The sequence below is a fragment of the Martes martes genome, assembly GCF_963455335.1.
Source record: "Martes martes genome assembly, chromosome: 9".
Lineage (NCBI taxonomy): Eukaryota > Metazoa > Chordata > Mammalia > Carnivora > Mustelidae > Martes > Martes martes.
The window spans coordinates 95,174,874-95,196,070 of record NC_137896.1 but is presented as its reverse complement, the minus strand read 5'-3'; the positions used below and the strand labels follow the sequence as shown (position 1 = coordinate 95,196,070).

General features: G+C 39.3%; 1 protein-coding gene across 5 annotated transcripts in view; it reads right to left on the bottom strand.

Annotated features, from left to right (window-relative positions):
- The window catches only part of CTNNA2 (catenin alpha 2), a gene marked incomplete at its 5' end in the record, with an annotated part of 988,253 nt that overhangs the window by 97,913 nt on the left and 869,143 nt on the right, over positions 1-21,197 (bottom strand). For all 5 annotated transcript variants that reach the window (XM_080812651.1, XM_080812652.1, XM_080812653.1 and 2 more), the window contains 2 exons: positions 2,083-2,196; positions 17,833-17,984. In XM_080812651.1, the coding sequence (XP_080668777.1) occupies positions 2,083-2,196; positions 17,833-17,984 (266 nt within the window). The remainder of the gene's footprint in view (positions 1-2,082; positions 2,197-17,832; positions 17,985-21,197) is intronic.

Genomic DNA, 21,197 nt, shown 5'->3' with positions numbered 1-21,197 from the left:
TTTCAAAAAAGACTATTGTCTTTTCACCTATTGGGGGGAAAATAATAGATGATATAGACAGGTGCTATCTGACTTTCGTTTCCACTTAATTGACTTGGTATCTATCATAAGATGCATGAAATGGAAGTACAATAGGACTGCATTCTTCCTGGCAAGAATGGGACTAATCATGTCATTTTGACAAGATGGTGACTATAAAGCATGATAAGGATCGTATGATATGCCTTGGTCTTTGAGAACAAACGAGTCAATGGATACTGGACTGTATCAATACTGATTTGCAGTCAGTCAATCAAATTGACTTTGAACTGATTAATGTTTGGATGAAATACTCAAATTTGCCCTTTGTCATTGACATAAAAATGCTGGCTTTACTTAATTTTCAAGATGAACTGACTTGACGGATGAATTGATTTTAGTGTTATGCCAACACAGGTTCAAAAGCCTCTAGCTTCATGAACTTAGTTCTCAACACAGGTGGGGGCAGGGGACAAGGAGGTGGGGGTTAGAGTTTACAAAAGATTTTCCAAGTAGGGCACTTCATATTCTTTTGTGTACTTTTTTACTGTCACCAGTCTGTGATCCAAAATAATTTCTCTTCCAAGGGATGACGATTTTCAGTCACCCCTTATTGAGCATTTAATGGATGTCAGGTATTGTGTTCATAATTCTACAAATATTAAGTAATTAAACTTCCAAAGAATGCGATCAAGTAAGTTATTCACATTTTACAGATACTAGAACTGAAGCTCAGAGAAATTAAGCAACATGTAATGGAGCATGGTCCTCACTCTACTCTTTACAATTCAAAACAAGGTCTGTCTGAAATCGAAGCTGGTGCATCTTTAATATTCTGGTTTTACCCTCCCACTTCCTTATCAATGTCCATCTATAGCTTGTGAATCATTTCACTGTTGCATGAGACTATCAGCACAGAAAGCACAAAAAGAGATACTGGGTTTTAAGTATGAAGGTTTTCTTGACTCAACATAAGGCTTAGTCTTCTTTGAGTCCTCTTTAACCTCTGACTGGCTGCTCCTACTCTTCTTTCACAATTCCTGAACCAGGGTGATCTTTCTGGGGTTTCCTAATCACTATTCTAATTAACCACCTCTTTCTCAAACTTACGCTTCCTCTACCTTTTTTTTTCTTAAGGAAAACTTAACAGGGAAATAGAATGTAATTCTAATTAGAATATAATAAGAACACAGTCTATAATGGGGCTGTTCTTACTGCATAAACACTGAACCTCGGAAGGGAGGAGAATCGCACCTCCTTTTGCAATCCCCAGGGGCTTAATCTCCTGAGACCTACCTTGATTACTTGCATCTATCCTCAATGAGATCCAATTAATAGAATCAGTCAGAATCCTCTTTGAAACACTTGTGTTGGCAGCGAGTGTCACAGAGTGTTCCAGGGTGCTCAAATGTCAGCCAGAGCAGGGATCTTTCTGTTGCTTCCTGCTCCGTGCCTTAAGCTGTCTAGTATGCCTCTATAATTTCTTTTTCTATCTGCTCTAGGGCTACTGCCCTTGCCAGAAGTAGGTATTGCAAGGGGGATGGGGAGTTCTGTCTCTATTTTGATGTCCTTGAACCAATTTCAAAGATGTGGTCTTATTCATCAGAGACCCTACGTCAGTGTATGGAACCGTAATGGCCCAGCCACTAACAAAGTAGTACTCTAATTTTCCATTTGTCACTGCCTCTTGTGTTAACAAGCTTGGTGACTTCAAGTGGCATGGTGGTGTCTGTGCTAAAGCAAGATCTGAGCATTCCTGCGTCCCTAGCTGTTGAACCATCTAAACACACCCAACAAAATCCACTAGACTCTTAAAGCATTTGCAGTGATGTGGCTTCTCAGTTTCAAGTGATGGTAAGAGAATAGAGTGAATAGAAATCAGAAGCAGTGGTGGTTATTTCCATTGTGTAAAATATGAATTGCTAAGACCAACCACAGATGAAAGCACAGATTTCTGAGCTATAAATCTCTGGGATTTCAAGACCCTGGATGAGAAATCCCCTCAAACCAACTTGGTGTACATAGGCCCAGTGCATGAAACCCAAGTCCTGGATGTCCACTCACCCGTGCACTCTGCCCCGCAATGAGCTGGTCGTCCTCAGTCTGAACGCTTGTCCGGCTGCGCACATCGTAATCTTCCTGCTCAAAGTCAGAATCGTCCTCTAGTTCTTCTGGGGTCTAAAGGTACAAAGGAAAAGAGAAGAATCAGTATATTTTAAATTGATAACCCTCATCCCCACCCATATGCTTTGTGCCTACAAAAGCCAAGTAGCTCCCAGGAAAGAGAGCTTGTGGGCAGTTATATGTAGGGGGTCTGGAGGAGGATACTGGCTCTGATGGAGTCAGAAAAACCAAGCTGCCCCAATTTATCTTTTAAAAAAAAAAATATGCTCGATTACTTCCTCCTGTAGGCATAAAAAGTCTGCTTAGCTCGTGACATGACATGCTTTCTAATTTTAAGAAAAATATATTTGTGTGTTTTTCCATCCATAGAAATCTATTGTAAGATAGAAAATCACCATCAACAACAAAAGCTGTACCTATTATTGGTCTGTAATGCCCTTTTTGTTCCACTCCCAGTCTTTTCTAGTCTTAATAAGCAAAGAGAATTGATCATGGCCAAGCCAACGGTTAGTCTAGATGAAATATCTGATGTGGTCACTAAACCATATAGCATACAGGTTGCAACTTGACTATCCAGAGTCAAGACTGCCTGAACATGAATCCCTGTGTGACTACTAGCAAAATCCTCTTAGCTCCGGTTTCCTCCCCTGTGAACTGCTGTTGATAAAAGTTCCTTTATGATTTTTGTGAAGATTAAGTAACGTACTTCGTGTAAAATGTCTGCATTTAACAGGCATTTAAAAAAATGTCTGCCATCATCATTACTTAGGATTTTGAAATCAGTTCAACCACTTTTACAAAGTGAATCTACCAATCACTATGCAACCACCAAGGATTAAATAGCTCTTTCATACATAGTATCAATTTAGCTAAAACCAGCATAGTAAAATAAGGATCATTCTCTTTTGAGATAAGAAAACCAAGGTTCTGCAAAACAGTATGCCAAGTGTCTCTAAACTAATTAATAACAGATTAGAATTTAGACCCCAAATACCCAAATGTGTCTATCTTTTTCACATTATAAATCAGGTAAGAACTGGAGCTATGGAATGGCTTTAAAGTGAGTAGTTACAAGATGGGATCAGGAGGGAGACAAACCATAAGAGACTCTTACTCTCACAAAACAAACTGAGGATTGCTGGGGGATAGAGGGGTAGGGATAGGGTGGCTGGGTTATGGACATTGGTGAGGGTATGTGATATGGTGAGTGCTGTGAAATGTGTAAGCCTGAGGATTCACAGACCTGTACCCCTTGGGTAAATAATACAGTATATGTTAATTTTAAAAAAGTGAGTAGTTGCATGGAGATCCAGTCTATTCTGTGTCAGAGAAAATGCACGAATTAATCCATAAATGCACAAATAAAAATACTCCCTATCTTTAATGACCATAATAGATAACATACATTAAGTGCTTTTCATGTGCTAATCACGGTTTTCTCTAAGGACTTTACATAAACTAATTCATCCAGTTTTCTTCACAGTCCTATGATGTAGACACAATTTTCCCCATTTTACAGATAAGGAAACAGAGGCATGAGAGGTTACACTTTGTTCAAGGCCTTCTAAATCATGCAGCATGTCCTATAGGCTACTGTCCTCTGTTAATTTCAAGAAGATGAATGTGGAGTTGGTGAGGATGGTGCATGAAAGGGAGACAGCACATTCGTGTAACCTTCTCAGATCAACAGTCATTAGACTGAAAGCTGACAGTCACCCACAACTGTTCCTTATCACAAGAAGGCGCACCAGCTCCCAGGGCTCTGTATTTCAAAAGGAAGAAGCAGACCACAGCAGCACTGATGATACAGTAGCCCATTCCCCATCCAAAAGAGCACACTTTGATTTGGCTGGTTTCTTTGGCTACTTCAGTATAATTAATCAGGTGTGGTTATTGATGAAGCCTTGAGAATGGTCAGATAGGCATAAAATGGGGTCTTCATGCCAATGTCACCTTATGCGTAGTAATTTCCAAGCTTTGGCATATCCTTCTTGTTTTCCTTCTCTCTCTCCATCAACCTTATTAATATTCACTCAGTCATCTACAGATGTTCAATTTTCTTTCACAGAATTATTAAAAGAAACAAGGAAGAAAGAGGTTTTGTTCCCATACTTTATTAACTAAAGCAGGGATAGGGTGGGCAGAACCTGGTTCAAGTAACTGGTTGTATTTCCATTGTGGACAGAGACAATAATCTCTGATCATTTTTCACTCTTCTGAAATGTACTACAGAACAATTACAGCAAGTTGGTAAATTCTGCTGACAGATGAGATGACAAGATTGCAAGCACTTTTCATCATTCGTTTTTGAAAAGGAGAGAGAAAAGTAAAATGAAAAACCTCACTCGATAGGAAAAAGGAAAATATGACAGCGCCTATAGTACTGTGTCCAAACATTTCAATGATCTGTGTGTTTAGCAGATGAGTCAATGACAGACAAAACCCGGCAGCTAAGGTTAATGATGATGGGCTTTCACTCAAGTGACTAGGGCTCAGAAACCAAAACAAAGTTTAAAAATGAAAAAAATAAACAAATAAATTAAATAAAAACCTGGATGTGGACCCAGGGAATCTGAGTGTTTTTGGCCTAGCTCTGCCACTCATAAACTGTTTATATCACTAAGAGTTTTTTTTTTTTACTTCTCTCCTCACTCATAAAATGGAGACAATAATTCCTACTTTCCCTGTCTGCCTCACAGGATTCTAGGATAAAATATATACAAAAATGCTATGTAAATGATAAAAATGAACTCAAGTAATAAGTGATAACATATACCTAATAACTGTAATAATCATAATAATAGAAATAATTTTTACCAACCACTATAGGCCAGGCATTCAGGTGAAGGATTTAATCATTGGAACAACCTAACAAAATAAATATAATGGCTAGGGTGCCTGGGTGGCCCAGTCAGTTAAGCGTCCAACTCTTGATTTCAGCTCAGGTTATGATCTCAGGGTTGTGGGATCGAGCCCCGTATCAAGCTCCATGCTGGGCATGGAGCCTGCTTAATGTTCCCTCTTTTCCTCTTCCTCTGCCCCTCCCCCCCAAAAAATTAATGTCCATTTTACAGATGTATAAACAAGCTCAGAGTTGTTAAGTCAGTTTTCCAATGTGTTACACCTAGCAAGCTGAGGGGGTTCCAAAGCCTATGCTCTTAACCATCGCAAGTAATACCAGGCAAATGGATGAGCTTAAAATATTTTATTGTGCCTTCATCATTCAGCAAACCCATCCAAGTCACCCATATAAACAGTTCAGTGCATGTGCAGTTTGCTAATTGTATGTAAATGTGTCTACTTCTCATGCTGTTATTTTTTGAATTATTCATTCTAACAAGGAGCAGTGTTATGTTTTGGTTGGTCAAGGATCTCCATACGTTAAAAGAGACAAGGAAATATAGTGAAGATCTGCAAATGGGCCCAGAGATAATAAGACTTGTAATGTTAGGTAGTGTTTATAGGGTAAAAATGAATCACCAATGTGTATAATTCACTGGACTGGAAGCTGGAACCCGAGGGTCAAGCCTCAATTCTGCCTTTGTGTGCTCCCAGGGAAAGCCTTTTTATAACCAACAAAAACCACTTAGGGTCTACTCTTTGTTCCCTGGGTCTATTATCTGTTAAATTGCAAAAGTGGGTTTTATTAGCAAAATGGCATGATTAAAGTATTTGGCCTCTAAAATCTCCTCTAGGAGATTAATTTGTGCCTATTACAGAGGCCCAAGAAAATCATGTGCTTGTCCAGAGTTGCACCACACATCAATTACAGAACAGGATCAATCTACCTGCCTTTGGCTCCAAATGAAATCCTCTGTCTTCTCTACAACAGTTTCTGGAGGGAAGCAAAATAAGAAACGACTGAAGGATTTAGAGTTGTTTCACCAGGACACATGAGAAATATATTAATCACCATTTAAAAGAATGGCTCAAATGTGTATGAGAGCAAGATGGCGGAGAAGTAGCAGGCTGAGACGACATCGAGTAGCAGGAGATCAGCTAGAGAGCTTATCTAATCATTGTGAACACCTACAAATCCAATGGGAAATCGAAGAGAAGAAGAGCAACAATTCTAGAAACAGAAAAATCGACCACTTTCTGAAAGGTAGGACCTGCGGAGAAGTGAATCCAAAGCGACGGGAAAACAGACCGCGGGGGGAGGGGCTGGCTCCCGGCAAGCGGCAGAGCAACGGAGCACAAAATCGGGACTTTTAAAAGTCTGCTCCATGGAGGGACATCGCTCCAGAGGCTAAACCGGGGGGAAGCCCAGGCGGGGTCAGCGTAACCCCAGGTCCCGCGGGGTCACAGAAGGATGGGGTGTCTGAGTGCCGCAGAGCTCGCAGGTATTAGAGCGGGGAAGCCGGCTACAGCAACAAAGCCGAGGAGTGAGCTCTCAGCCCATGGTTACCTTGTGTCGGTCGCAGGCTGGGTGGGCTCGGAGCGCGGCCGGAGGCCACGGACATGGAAGCGACCGGGTGCATTTCTCCAAGTGCCAGCAATTGACTGCTTTCCTACTGGCGCAACCACAGGCCAGGGAGGAGGGGCGATTGGGCGCTTTTCTCTGAGGGCGCACTGAGGAGCGGAACCCCAAGCTCTCGGCTCCTCCGGGCCGAGAGATTGGGAGGCCGCCATCTTCATTCCCGTCCTCCGGAACTCTACGGAAAGTGCTCAGGGAACAAAAGCTCCCAAAAGCAAACCCGAGCGGAATACAGAGCCCGGCCCCTCGCAAGGGTGGTGCAATTCCGCCTGTGGCAAAGACACTTGGGAATCACTACAACAGGCCCCTCCCCCAGAAGATCAACAAGAAACCCAGCCAAGACCAACTTCACTCACCAAGAACAGCGAAATTCTAGAGGAGGAGAAAGCAAATCTTATCTGGACAAAATGACAAGGCGGAAAAACTCACCACAAAAAAAAGAACAAGAGGCAGTACCGAAGGCTGGGGACCTAATCAATATAGACATTGGTAATATGACAGATCTATAGTTCAGAATGACGATTCTCAAGGTTCTAGCCGGGCTCAAAAAAGGCATAGAAGATATTAGAGAAACCCTCTCCGGAGAGATAAAAGCCCTTTCTGGAGAAATAAAAGAACTAAAATCTAACCAAGTTGAAATCAAAAAAGCTATTAATGAGGTGCAATCAAAAGTGGAAGCTCTTACTGCTAGGATAAATGAGGCAGAAAAAAGAATTAGTGACATAGAAGACCAAATGACAGAGAAGAAAGAAGCTGAGCAAAAGAGACAAACAAATACTGGACCACGAGGAGAGAATTCGAGAGATAAGTGACACCATAAGACGACACAACATTAGAATAATTGGGATTCCAGAAGAAGAAGAAAGAAAGAGGGGAGCAGAAGGTATATTGGAGACAATTATTGGAGAGAATTTCCCTAATATGGCAAAGGGAACAAACATCAAAATCCAGGAGATGCTAAGAATGCCCCTTAAAATCAATAAAAATAGGTCCACACCTCGTCACCTGATAGTAAAATTTACAAGTCTTAGCGACAAAGAGAAAATCCTGAAAGCAGCCCGGGAAAAGAAGTCTGTTGCATACAAGGGTAAAAACATTAGATTGGCAGTGGACCTATCCACAGAGACCTGGCAGGCCAGAAAGAACTGGCATGATATATTCAGAGCACTAAACGAGAAAAACATGCAGCCAAGAATACTACATCCGGCTAGGCTATCATTGAAAATAGAAGGAGAGATAAAGAGCTTCCAGGACAAACAAAAGATGAAAGAATTTGCAAACACCAAACCAGCTCTCCAGGAAATATTGAAAGGGGTCCTCTAAGCAAAGAGAGACCCTAAAAGTAGTAGATCAGAAAGAAACAGAGACAATATACAGAAACAGTCACCTTACAGGCAATACAATGGCACTAAACTCGTATCTCTCAATAGTTACCCTGAATGTTAATGGGCTAAATGTCCCAATCAAAAGACACAGGGTATCAGAATGGATAAAAAAACAAAACCCATCACTATGCTGCCTACAAGAAACTCATTTTAGACCCGAAGACACCTCCAGATTTAAATTGAGGGGGTGGAAAACAATGTACCATGCTAATGGACATCAGAAGAAAGCTGGGGTGGCAATCCTTCTATCAGATCAATTAGATTTTTAAGCCAAAGACTATAATAAGAGATGAGGAAGGACACTATATCCTACTCAAAGGGTCTGTCCAACAATTAGACCTAACAATCTTAAATATCTATGCCCCTAACATGGGAGCAGCCAACTACATAAACCAATTAATAACAAAATCAAAGAAATACATCGACAGTAATACAATAATAGCAGGGGACTTTAACACTCCCCTCACTGAAATGGACAGATCATCTAAGCAAAAGATCAACAAGGAAATAAAGGCCTTAAATGACACACTGGACCAGATGGACATCACAGATATATTCAGAACATTCCATCCCAAAGCAACAGAATATACATTCTTCTCTAGTGCACATGGAACATTCTCCAGAATAGACCACATCCTGGGTCATAAATCAGGTCTCAACCGGTATCAAAAGATTGGGATCATTCCCTGCATATTTACAGACCACAATGCTCTGAAGCTAGAACTCAATCACAAGAGGAAATTTGGAAAGAACACAAATACATGGAGAATAAACAGCCTCCTTCTAAAAAATGAATGGGTCAACCAGGAAATTAAAGAAGAATTGAAAAAATTCATGGAAACAAATGATAATGAAAACACAACCGTTCAAAATCTGTGGGACACAACAAAGGCAGTCCTGAGAGGAAAATATATAGCGGTACAAGCCTTTCTCAAGAAACAAGAAAGGTCTCAAATACACAACCTAACCCTACACCTAAAGGAGCTGGAGAAAGAACAACAAAGAAAGCCTAAACCCAGCAGGAGAAGAGAAATCATAAAGATCAGAGCAGAAATCAATGAATAGAAACTAAAAGAACAATAGAACAAATCAACGAAACTAGGAGCTGGTTCTTTGAAAGAATTAATAAGACCGACAAACCCCTGGCCAGACTTATCAAAAAGAAAAGAGAAAGGACCCAAATAAATAAAATCATGAATGAAAGAGGAGAGATCACAACCAACACCAAAGAAATACAAACAATTATAAGAACATAGTACGAGCAACTCTATGACAACAAATTTGACAATCTGGAAGAAATGGATACATTCCTAGAGGCATATAAACTACTACAACCGAACCAGGAAGAAATAGAAAACCTGAACAGACCCATAACCAGTAAGGAGATTGAAACAGTCATCAAAAATCTCCAAACAAACAAAAGTCCAGGACCAGACGGCTTCCCAGGGGAATTCTAACAAACATTTAAAGAATTAATTCCTATTCTCCTGAAACTGTTCCAAAAAATAAAATGGAAGGAAAACTTCCAAACTCATTTATGAGGCCAGGATCACCTTGATCCCAAAACCAGACAAGGATCCCATCAAAAAAGAGAATTACAGACCAATATCCTTGATGAACACAGATGCGAAAATTCTCACCAAAATACTGGCCAATAGGATCCAACAGTACATTAAAAGGATGATTCACCACGACCAAGTGGGATTTATTCCAGGGCTGCAAGGTTGGTTCAACATCCGCAAATCCATCAATGTGATACAATACATTAATAAAAGAAAGAGTAAGAACCATATGATACTCTCAATAGATGCTGAAAAAGCATTTGACAAAGTGCAGCATCCCTTCCTGATTAAAACTCTTCAAAGTGTAGCGATAGAGGACACATACCTCAATATTATCAAAGCCATCTATGAAAAACCCACCGCAAATATCATTCTCAATGGAGAAAAACTGAAAGCTTTTCTGCTAAGTTCAGGAACACGGCAAGGATGTCCGTTATCACCACTGCTGTTCAACATAGTACTAGAAGTCCTAGCCTCAGCAATCAGACAACAAAAAGAAATTAAAGGCATCCAAATTGGCAAAGAAGAAGTCAAACTATCACTCTTTGCAGATGATATGATACTATATGTGGAAAACCCAAAAGGCTCCACTCCAAAACTGCTAGAACTTGTACAGGAATTCAGTAAAGTGTCAGGATATAAAGTCAATGCACAGAAATCAGTCGCATTTCTTTACACTAACAACAAGACAGAAGAAAGAGAAATTGAGGAGTCAGTCCCATTTACAATTGCACCCAAAAACCATAAGATACCTAGGAATAAATCTAACCAAAGAGGCAAAGAATCTATACTCAGAAAACTATAAAGTACTCATGAAAGAAATTGAGGAAGACACAAAGAAATGGAAAAATATTCCATGCTCATGGATTGGAAGAACAAATATTGTGAAAATGTCTATTCTACCTAAAGCAATCTACACATTTAATGCAATCCCTATCAAAATCCCATCCATTTTTTTAAAGAAATAGAACAAATAATCCTAAAATTTATATGGAACCAGAAAAGACCTCGAATAGCCAAAGGAATATTGAAAAAGAAAGCCAAAGTTGGTGGCATCACAATTCTGGACTTCAAGCTCTATTACAAAGCTGTCATCATCAAGACAGCATGGTACTGGCACAAAAACAGACACAGAGGTCAATGGAACAGAATAGAGAGCCCAGACACAGACCCTCAACTCTATGGTCAACTAATCTTCAACAAAGCAGGAAAGAATGTCCAATGGAAAAAAGACAGCCTCTTCAACAAATGGTGTTGGGAAAATTGGATGGCCACATGCAGAAAAATGAAATTGGACCATTTCCTTATACCACACACGAAAATAGACTCAAAATGGATGAAGGACCTCAATGTGAGAAAAGAATCCATCAAAATCCTTGAGGAGAACACAGGCAGCAACCTCTTCGACCTCAGCCACAGCAACATCTTCCTAGGAACATCGCCAAAGGCAAGGGAAGCAAGGGCAAAAATGAACTATTGGGATTTCATCAAGATCAAAAGTTTTGCCTAGCAAAGGAAACAGTTAACAAAACCAAAAGACAACTGACAGAATGGGAGAAGATATTTGCAAACGACATATCAGATAAAGGGCTAGTGTCCAAAATCTATAAAGAGCTTAGCAAACTCAACACCCAAAGAACAAATAATCCAGTCAAGAAATGGGCAGAGGACATGAACAGACATTTCTGCAAAGAAGACATCCAGATGGCCAACAGACACGTGAAAAAGTGCTCCACATCACTGGGCATCAGGGAAATACAAATCAAAACCACAGTGAGATACCACCTCACACCAGTCAGAATGGCTAAAATTAACAAGTCAGGAAATGACAGATGCTGGCGAGGATGCGGAGAAAGGGGAACCCTCCTACACTGTTGGTGGTAATGCAAGCTGGTGCAACCACTCTGGAAAACAGTGTGGAGTTTCCTCAAAAAACTGAAAATAGAGCTACCCTATGACCCATCGATTGCACGACTGGGTATATATCCTAAAGATACAAACGTGGTGCTCCGAAGGGGCACATGCACCCGAGTGTTTATAGCAGCAATGTCCACAATAGCCAAACTATGGAAAGAACCTAGATGTCCATCAACAGATGAATGGATAAAGAAGATGTGGTATATATACACAATGGAATACTATGCAGCCATCAAAAGAAAAGAAATCTTGCCATTTGCGACAATGTGGATGGAACTAGAGGGTATTATGCTTAGCGAAATAAGTCAATCGGAGAAAGACAACTATCATATGATCTCTTTGATATGAGGAAGTGGAGATGCAATGTGGGGGGTTGGGGGCAGGTAGGAAAAGAAAAAATGAAAGAAGATGGGGTTGGGAGGGAGACAAACCATAAAAGACTCAATCTCAAAAAACAGACTGAGGGTTGCTGGGGGGAGGGGGGACGGGAGAGGGTGGTGGGGATATGGACATTGGGGAGGGTATGTGCTATGATGAGTGCTGTGCAACGTGTAAACCTGGCGATTCACAGACCTGTACCCCTGGCGATAAAAATAAATTATATGTTTATTAAAATAAATAAATTTAAAAAAATGTGTATGAGAGCTTCACTGGGAACAAAAAGAGGAGGACACAGAGAGGCAACACGAGAATCTGGGTGATGCATGAGGAAGGATTTCCCAATCATAAAGCTATACCACTAGCATTGCATTTTCCTAAAGTCAATGTAAAAGAAAATCAGTCAGGAGTGATTGGCCACTGGCATCTCTATCCTGGATTTTTCTGGAAGCCTCCTGATGGATCTCCTTCTATTTTTTCTCCATACATTCTACTCTCTCCAGCAGATCCAGGGTGATGATTCTTGTCCAAACAAAGTCAGCTTAGAACACATCGAAGGCTCCCATCCCATCCAGTGTGATCCCTAACACTGCACCTGGGATTGCCCCTGCCTGGAACACATTTGTCCTGATATTTTTGTGGCTTGTTTCCTCCTCCTCCAAGTCTGTTCTCCAATGCCATCCAAAGAGTGACCACCCTTCATAAAACTCATATGCACCCTATGCTCTATCCCCTTATACTGCCTTGGTCTTCTCCGTGGCACAGTGATTGGCATGTTCTACCTCCTTGCTTATTATTTCTGTGTCTCCCACCAGAGGAATATAAATTTCTTGAAGACAGGGACTTCTATTTTGTTTACCTCTCCATTCAGGGCCTCTCCATCTCTGTGGGGAATCTAGTAAGCATTCAACAAATACTTAATAAATGAATCACCAAGACTAAATTACTGAATTTTTCTGAAAAATCATATGAAATTATTTCTAATTACTTGAGTTCAGAAAACAAACCTGGGAACCTTAGAGGACCATGTTAATTAACTGGATAATAGCAACCTGTAATAGAAAAATCAGTTTTGTCATAAAAGCCTTCTCAACTCTTCATTTTCTAGCTCTGATGAGTAACTCCAATCCCTGCAGTTTTAATAATATTGTTAATTTATTTAACAGATTGTATTTCATTAATTGATTGTAATAAGAAATGTCATCCCAGCAGGATGAGAAAAGAAAAATATTTCTCGGAAACCTACTAAATGCCAGGTCTAGGCTAGTGCTTTATAGCAAAGGCAATATCTGTCCTCATTTGCAGATACAGAAACTGAAGCACAAAGATGAAAACGAGCATGCCCATGACCAAAAATTATTTGAGCCATAGGTTCCCAAATGCTACTGTTTCAAATACTCTCACTGAGCCTCAGTTATTTTTTTAAGGTGTCTCTTAGCTAAAAACAAAACAAAAACAAATACAACAGTCACAATCTGAACAGTTGTGTTGATTAAGCAGTTAGATCACAAAAATGGATAAAGTTGATTAAACTTAACAACCTAGTGCCTCATGCACATTGCATGACTTTTCAAATCCCAGAATATAACCAAACATCCACTGAGCTTCCTTTTTATCATGGCAACCACCAAAAACCCAGCTTCACAAATACAGAGTGTTATTAAAAGGAATATACCAACCTAATATTTAAACCGTGAGCTGAGAAACATCTGTATATTTCCCTTGAAATTTTAAAACACCGTGCAATGTTCCAAGGGCCCTTTCAGGCACAGTTTGGGATTTATGAAGTTAAACTTTAGACTTTTACCAGGGCTTAACTCTTTCCACAACCTGCTTTTCAAAAGTATCATGTGAACCAAATTAATGTGTTCCAATTACATTATAAAGGAATATAGATATAATAGACTTTTTCCCAGGGTTATTCTTATGAGAAGCAACTACTGTTTTTTTTCTTTTTTTTTTTTTTTTTTGGAATACAGATATCCTAACACCAAGATATTACCTCCTTCTACCCTACCCAGTTATCTTAATTTCCAATATTAAATGTCTAACTCTGGGTCTTAAGTGCACACTTGGCCCTCATTATTTGCAGATACCTTATTCCTGAGTTTGCCTATGAACCAAAAGCTTCTTTGTAATCCCCAAAAGCAATCCTTGTGTAGTTTTTCCAAGCAAGGACCATGTGGCAAAAAACATGAGTCACCTAAGCTGTGCGTTTCCAGCTGAGGTAACGTTGGGCCTTTTTGTCTGAGCTCTTATACTGTAAATAAGTACCCTTTTTGTATTCATTTAGTGCCACATTATTTTGCATCTTTGTGCCTTTTTTTGGTGATTTCTCTGCTTACAATGGCTTCCAAGTACAGTGCCTAAGTGTTGCTTGGTGGTCCGAAGTGTAAGAAAGTTTTGATGTACCTTATAGGGAAAAGGCATATGTTAGATGAGCTTCCTTCAGGAATGAATTACAGGGAGGTTGGCTGGGAGGTCAAAAATATACACTAAATAAAGTGTATTTAAACAAAAACGTGCATAAAACACAGTTATATATTGACCAGTGAATGGAAATGTAACCAGAGGCTCTTAGGAACCTAAGCATATTCCCCTAGGAAGAGTGTTTCAAGATTCTCTGACTCAATGTTCACAGCAACGTTATAGAATATAATTACTGCAAATAATGAGAATCAATGGTATGGCGGTATGCCAGATTTGTCTGTTCATTTTTTTTAATTACCTTCCTGGGGTAATTAGGAAATTCCTTTGTAGCTGATAGGTCACCAAGTACAAGCCTCAGCCAGAAGCAAACAAAAAAATAGTCTCACAGCAGAGGGGCAGAGTAGACCCGTTCTCAGGGAGAAATGAGGTTCTGAAAGGTGAGGTTAGGATACAGGAAAGAAAGTTTTATCTACTGCAGAGGATTGCCTAGAATTGCCCTGGGGTAATTAGGAAATTCCTTTGTAGCTGATAGGTCACCAAGTACAAGCCTCAGCCAGAAGCAAACAAAAAAATAGTCTCACAGCAGAGGGGCAGAGTAGACCCGTTCTCAGGGAGAAATGAGGTTCTGAAAGGTGAGGTTAGGATACAGGAAAGAAAGTTTTGTCTATTGCAGAGGATTGCCTAGAATTGCCCTGGAGTGCCTGGATACCAACATCACATGACATATGTATTTATCACTGCAAGTCAAGGTGATGGAAAACTTAACCCTTCAGGGTCTGTTCTGCATTTATTTTTTGTTTCAGGGAAAAAGATTTCTTATTTTTACAAAGTATAATGAACACTTTGGACAGAATGAGGCATGGCCGGGTTTGCTGGGAAATAAATAGTTCTACTTGTCTCATTATCTTTCTTTCGAACTTAGCGCAATGGATTTTTTATTTTTAAGTAGACTTAATCATTATACTCAAAAGCAAACCAAGAAATTAAGTACAAAATGAAGCCATGTGGGTGCTGAATGGAGAAGGATTTTAAAAATAACAATTTGTACATACTGTACATTTCTCTCTTAAGTTTCAAGTGGTGTGAAATCCATCTGATCAAATCACTTGAAATGTCGAGATGTAGGAATGACACTTCAACAAAGATATGGCATTTTATCTAAAATTATGTTTTTTTACAGCTCATGAATGAATAAATGAATGATGGCTATAAACTTCCTCAGCCTCCCAGATGAATGGTTGTCACAAAAATGTGAAGGCTAACAAAGCAGAAAAATGGCAAAAGAGGGAATGTGTCTTGAGGATTATAGTGGGATTTAGTGTCAAATGCTTTGAAAACATAATTCTCATGGTCTATTACCTTATTTCACAAGTTAGTATGTAATGGAAAAAGAATGATCTAATTTGTTACAGGTTTAAAAGCCTGACTACCTTTCTTTTCCTTCTCCTCAAATTCTCATCCCTTTTCTGTTACCTTCCTTATCTTCCTAGGTATCTGTTTCCACCACTACCAACACACACACACACACACACACACACACACCATTGACCACTGTGCCAGACAAGGCACTACAGTGAAGGGAAAATAAAAACACAGCCTTTGCTTTCCAAAATTTCACAGTATAAAGAAGGTAAAAGACATAAAAGGGAATAATGTAATAAATACTATCATAAACAGAAATAGTTATACATAGATGAAGGAGAGGGTCAATATTTTTGATGGAGAAAATTTGAAGGTTTCAGCCAAGTCTTGCAAGGTGTTAAGAGTTTGACATATCTAAAATGGGCAAGTTAGAAGAACAGGAAATATATCTGATAGCCTCCAAATTCCAAACATGAACTCCACATTGTTAAGTATGAGAATCATCTGATGTAACTTATGCAATGGTCTGAACACTCTGATCATGAAATTATTATGAAAGACAGACTTATTTAATGAGAAAACAATCAAGCCGAATTTAAAGACAAAATTTGAAGATGTTTTTTGCCCTCCCAAGCAAAGGTGTTTAGTAGTGTTTCAGGGGAAGCACGGATACCAACCAAGAGGGAAGAGAGACTCTTCCTGGTGATACTCTAATCCACCTGCTCAGATCACCATGGAAGTACCATATTGCACTCTGGAAATCACAGTTGAAGAGGATCACTCATGAATTTAATGACCTCAAAGATATCAAGATTCAGAGGAGAATTAATCCCACAGATAAAATACTCAAAGGACTAGGTATATATTGTTCAAACAGAACAAAATACCACAGATATTATTTGGTTAGTATTGTTTTACAGTGTCTGAAGTTATATTGGTTTAGATGTTCAGTGATCTCCCTGAGAGCAAGTTTTTCAGAATGCAGTGAACAGATACCTTGTGGTTTTATTGAGCAGCCTTAGAGACAACTGCAGAGGATTAAGGTAGGGATGCACTTCAGTGCTATCTAACCCAATATGGTAGACATGAGCTACAATGAATTACTGAGAATTTTAATGTAGCTAATGCCACATGTCAAAAATGATAACATTTTAGATACATTTGATTAATTATTAAAATTGACTTCACCTGTGGGTTTTTTTTTTTTTTTTCAATGTGTCTACCAGAAAATTTGAAACTACAATTGTGGCTCACATTATATTGATATCAGACAATATGTTCTCATGTTCTTACGATTGTCACTGCAGAAGCCCCATCTCTTTTTCAGTCTTAATAGCCCCAAATGTATTTGTGTCATCAATTATGCTCTTGAATATTTAAGTTTATTTTAAAAAAGAGTTCTGTGGGTAAGAAACTTATTTGAAAACCACGCCAAATTGTTGGTAAGGTAAGAAAAAAAAAATCTCATCTTACAATGAAATATTATGTAGCAGTTAAATGGAACAAGGGAAGCTATGTGTCTTAATGTAAATAAAAGAAGGTACCTTGTGGGTAAACAAAACAAGTTGCAATGGATACTTATGTTGAGTTTTAAAACCTACTGTATTATATGTTTTCTAGCATATGGCTCTGTATCACTTGGACAGTCGTTTGGAAGGCTCACAGCTGCCAACAAAAGACTGAGGATGGGAAGCTTGTAGAGTAAGTGATGGGAAGAGGTTTGCTACAAAATTATACAGCCTTATTCATAAGATTGTAATTCTTTGTTGTTAAGATAGTGTGACTATGTATCAGACCATTATCATCATCATCATTATTATTAATACTGCTAAGCTGGGTACTCTTCCTTTCTTTCCAACTCATGGCTTTCTGATCCTGATGGGAAAATAATGTTAGCCAGAGGAACACATGGTTAATTGCAGGGGCACCTGCAGGTTAGTATCAAATTTAGACAACAATGCATGTAAGAAATAGGCAGAGCATCACTCCTCAGCTGTAAATCTAGGCTTGTTGGAATCACTTGTCCCTTTTGCCTGACTAAAGCGATCCCCTTGTCTGACTAAATGAGGAGCCAAAGAGCTTAACAAGTAAAACTAAGTAATTAACACAAACCAAGTAAACTCTCTGGAGTCTGTACCAGACGCTCTGAACAGCTCCGAACTGTAGAAGCCTTACATACCCTGATCATCAGCACAGCTTTTCTGATATCTCGAACACCATCATACACCAGGCGAGAGGCATCAATGAACTCATTCTCTTCGAATGGTTGAGGGACGTTGGCACTCAGGGCTTCAATAGCCACCTCTACTTGCTCGGCAAAGCGTGGCATCACTGCATTAAACAAAGCGAGAAACAGTGGATTAAGCCATCTTTCTCTTACGCTCCCGTTCCAGCCCTTGGGCAAGGTGGCATGCTCCCTGTATTCCAGCTGCTCAGTGGAGCTGTGTGCCTACCTGTGTAGTTTGGGGTGGACCCAATACAGTGATCTGTCAGCACAGGAAGTAAACCATTACTCCATGAATGGTGATGGTATGCAACTACAAGTTTTTGAAACCTGCTCAGGATTGTGTGCTATCATGTATACACATACATGTTTTGTGTTATTTTAACCTGAGTTGAAGTTCATTTCTGCTAGTTACTAGCTGTGAAACCTTATCCAAGTTTTCTTAACTCCTTCTAAACCTGCTTCTTTGTCTATAAAATAAAAGGTTCTTTTTTTTTTTTTTTCTTTTTTAGAAAGAGAGATCACAAGTAGGCAGAGAGGCAGGCAGAGAGAGAGAGGCAGAAGCAGGCTCCCCGCTGAGCAGAGAGCCCTATGCGGGGCTCGATCCCAGGACCCTGAGATCATGACCCAAGCTGAAGGCAGCGGCTCAATCCACTGAGCTACCCAGGCACCCCTAAAACGTTCTATCTTAATGAAATGATGCATACGCATTTATTGGATGGCATTTGGCCCTCAAAAAGCCTTGGTAAATATTTAACTAATATCATATGCTAAAGTCATAGGTGTTGAGTAATAAATAGATCTTAACCTATAGGATTTCATAGCAACATGTGAATGAAGTGATCAGATGTATTTCACTTTTGTTGAGACAGGACTTGAGACTGGAAGTAGGGGGATGGTAGTGGAGGGAGGCTTGTAGAAGAACCTTACAAGAGGGGAGACAGAATCCCAGAGCACTCCAGCACAAAGTCTAGGCTTACAGACCAGTGGGCTCAAAGCCAAATGCAGTTTTGTTTCATTTTACCAGGATCATTTCAATGTGAAAGAAGATACATATATAAATCCCTAAAATGTTAGCACCTCTTTAAACAAAGACACCTACATACATAGTGGAGCTTTGCAGAAAGCAAATTCAGTGGAATGTCTGGAACACTTCCACTGACTACTTGAAAAAATGCTGCTGATTCACTGATTCTCAAAAATTATAATTCAATTTTCTCAGGTTTTATCTTGTAACAATCAATTCATATGGCAAATGAAAGCCAAAAGCACAATTCATTTTATTTACAAGGACAATAAAATAGAAACATCATTCATCCATTTTCCATTTCTGAACTTTCACGCCTGATTCATCTTTATACTCATTTTCATCCTCTGTGGATACTTTAACATCCGTTTTAATCCCTAGTGTGAGAAACTCTGCTAAATTACTTTACTTTCTAGGGTCAAAGTATTTAAGATAAAACCTTTCTAAAAAAACGTATTTCTACTAGGTAAAGTTCAATGTTAAAAAGTGTATTTAAAAAAAAAAAAAAAAGAGGAGAGTTACAGGAAAATAGACTAGCCATTCTTTCAATAGAGATGATCAAAACCGAAGCATGCATGGAGTGAATTTCCTTCTGTGAGTGAATTACTAGAATTGGTTCTCTATACCATTAGAATTTTTCATTTGTGTCTTTGAAATACTTTTACATAAAAGGAATTTGGTGGACACTGAGTTTTACTGCTACAAAAATATATTTCTAAAAACTACCACATGAAGCTAAGGCCATTCCAGCTTTCCATTTCTGTTGGAATAAACTGTTTTATATGACCAAATAATCTAGATTATTGAAATTGACCTCCCTAGGCATGAAAATATTGTTAATGTATTTGGAATTTCCCATAAGTATCTTTCTTAAAAAAAAAAAAAGATTTTATTTATTTGATGGATAGAGATCACAAGTAGGCAGAGCAGCAGGCAGAGAGAAGGGGAAGGAGGCTCCCTGCTGAATAGAGAGCCTGATGCGGGGCTCGATCCCAAGACCCTGAGATCATGACCTGAGCCGAAGGCAGAGGTTTAACCCACTGAGCCACCCAGGTACCCCCCATAAGTATCTTTCTTAAATGGAATTATAAATTCCCTTCCCTTCCTAAACTGAAAATTCTGAATATTAATTTCATTCTCTTTGATGCCTAAGCTGCCATCATGACCATCAACAATTTTACAGATTTTTATGGTACCATCAGTAGCAGTTAGCTGCCTGAAGTTTTATCCCTAGTGTTTCACTGATAGTTAGTAATTCTACGTGTACATAAAATAACTATTCCTACAAATGAATAAGGCTAAAAATAGAAAACTAGACGAAGGGGGTTAGACAGGTAATTCACAAAATACTAAATCCCGTATTATTGATAAATACATGATGCTTTACTTCACAAATAATTGGAAAACTTACAATGTGAACAACAAGAGAATTATTTCATACCTCTTGGAATGGGCAAACAAACTAAAGTTTAATAACACCCATCTTACTGAGCATATGGAAAAGAGGGAACCCTTCTACTATAGAAGGGAGTCAAATGGGCACACATCATTCTGGCAAACACTTTGACAAAATCTAATAAAATAGAGCCTTCTAGTCCCAACCAATGAGCTGAGACATTTTCTAGGGCATGGCCAAATATTGACTTCTAAAGAGGTACTGGTTAGCAGGGCTGAGTACATTGGAATCACAGGAACATCTTTCTGTCTCTATGGTTATAGTTGTTTCTTAATAGGTTGAATAGTCCAAAAGTTAATAAGAAGAGTTATATTAACCTAGGAATAAAAATAATAGCTTTAAGGGATCCCTTCCAACAGGCACTATCCCAGGGTGTGGAATCCACTAAGTGAGACATTGGGGAGATAACAGTGAGCTGTTCACTCCAAATTCACGGGCAATACATCAGGATGGAACAAAACGGATTTCAGGATGTAAGTCAGGAGACAGCCACTATAGTCAAATGAGTAAGTCCTAAGTTCAAAGTGTTGACCAGGAAAAGCAAACTGAAAAGGTATACCATTTGTGAAATAATTTAAAAATTCACAAAGAGTACTGCATGATGAAAGACATATACATTTTATTTTTTTTTTTTTTTTTAAAGATTTTATTTATTTATTTGACAGAGAGAAAGACCACAAGTAGGCAGAGAGGCAGGCAGGCAGAGAGGGGGAAGCAGGCTCCCCGCTGAGCAGAGAGCCCGACGTGGGGCTCGATCCCAGGACCCTGAGATCATGACCCGAGCTGAAGGCAGAGGCTTAACCCACTGAGCCACCCGAGCGCCCCAAAGACATATAC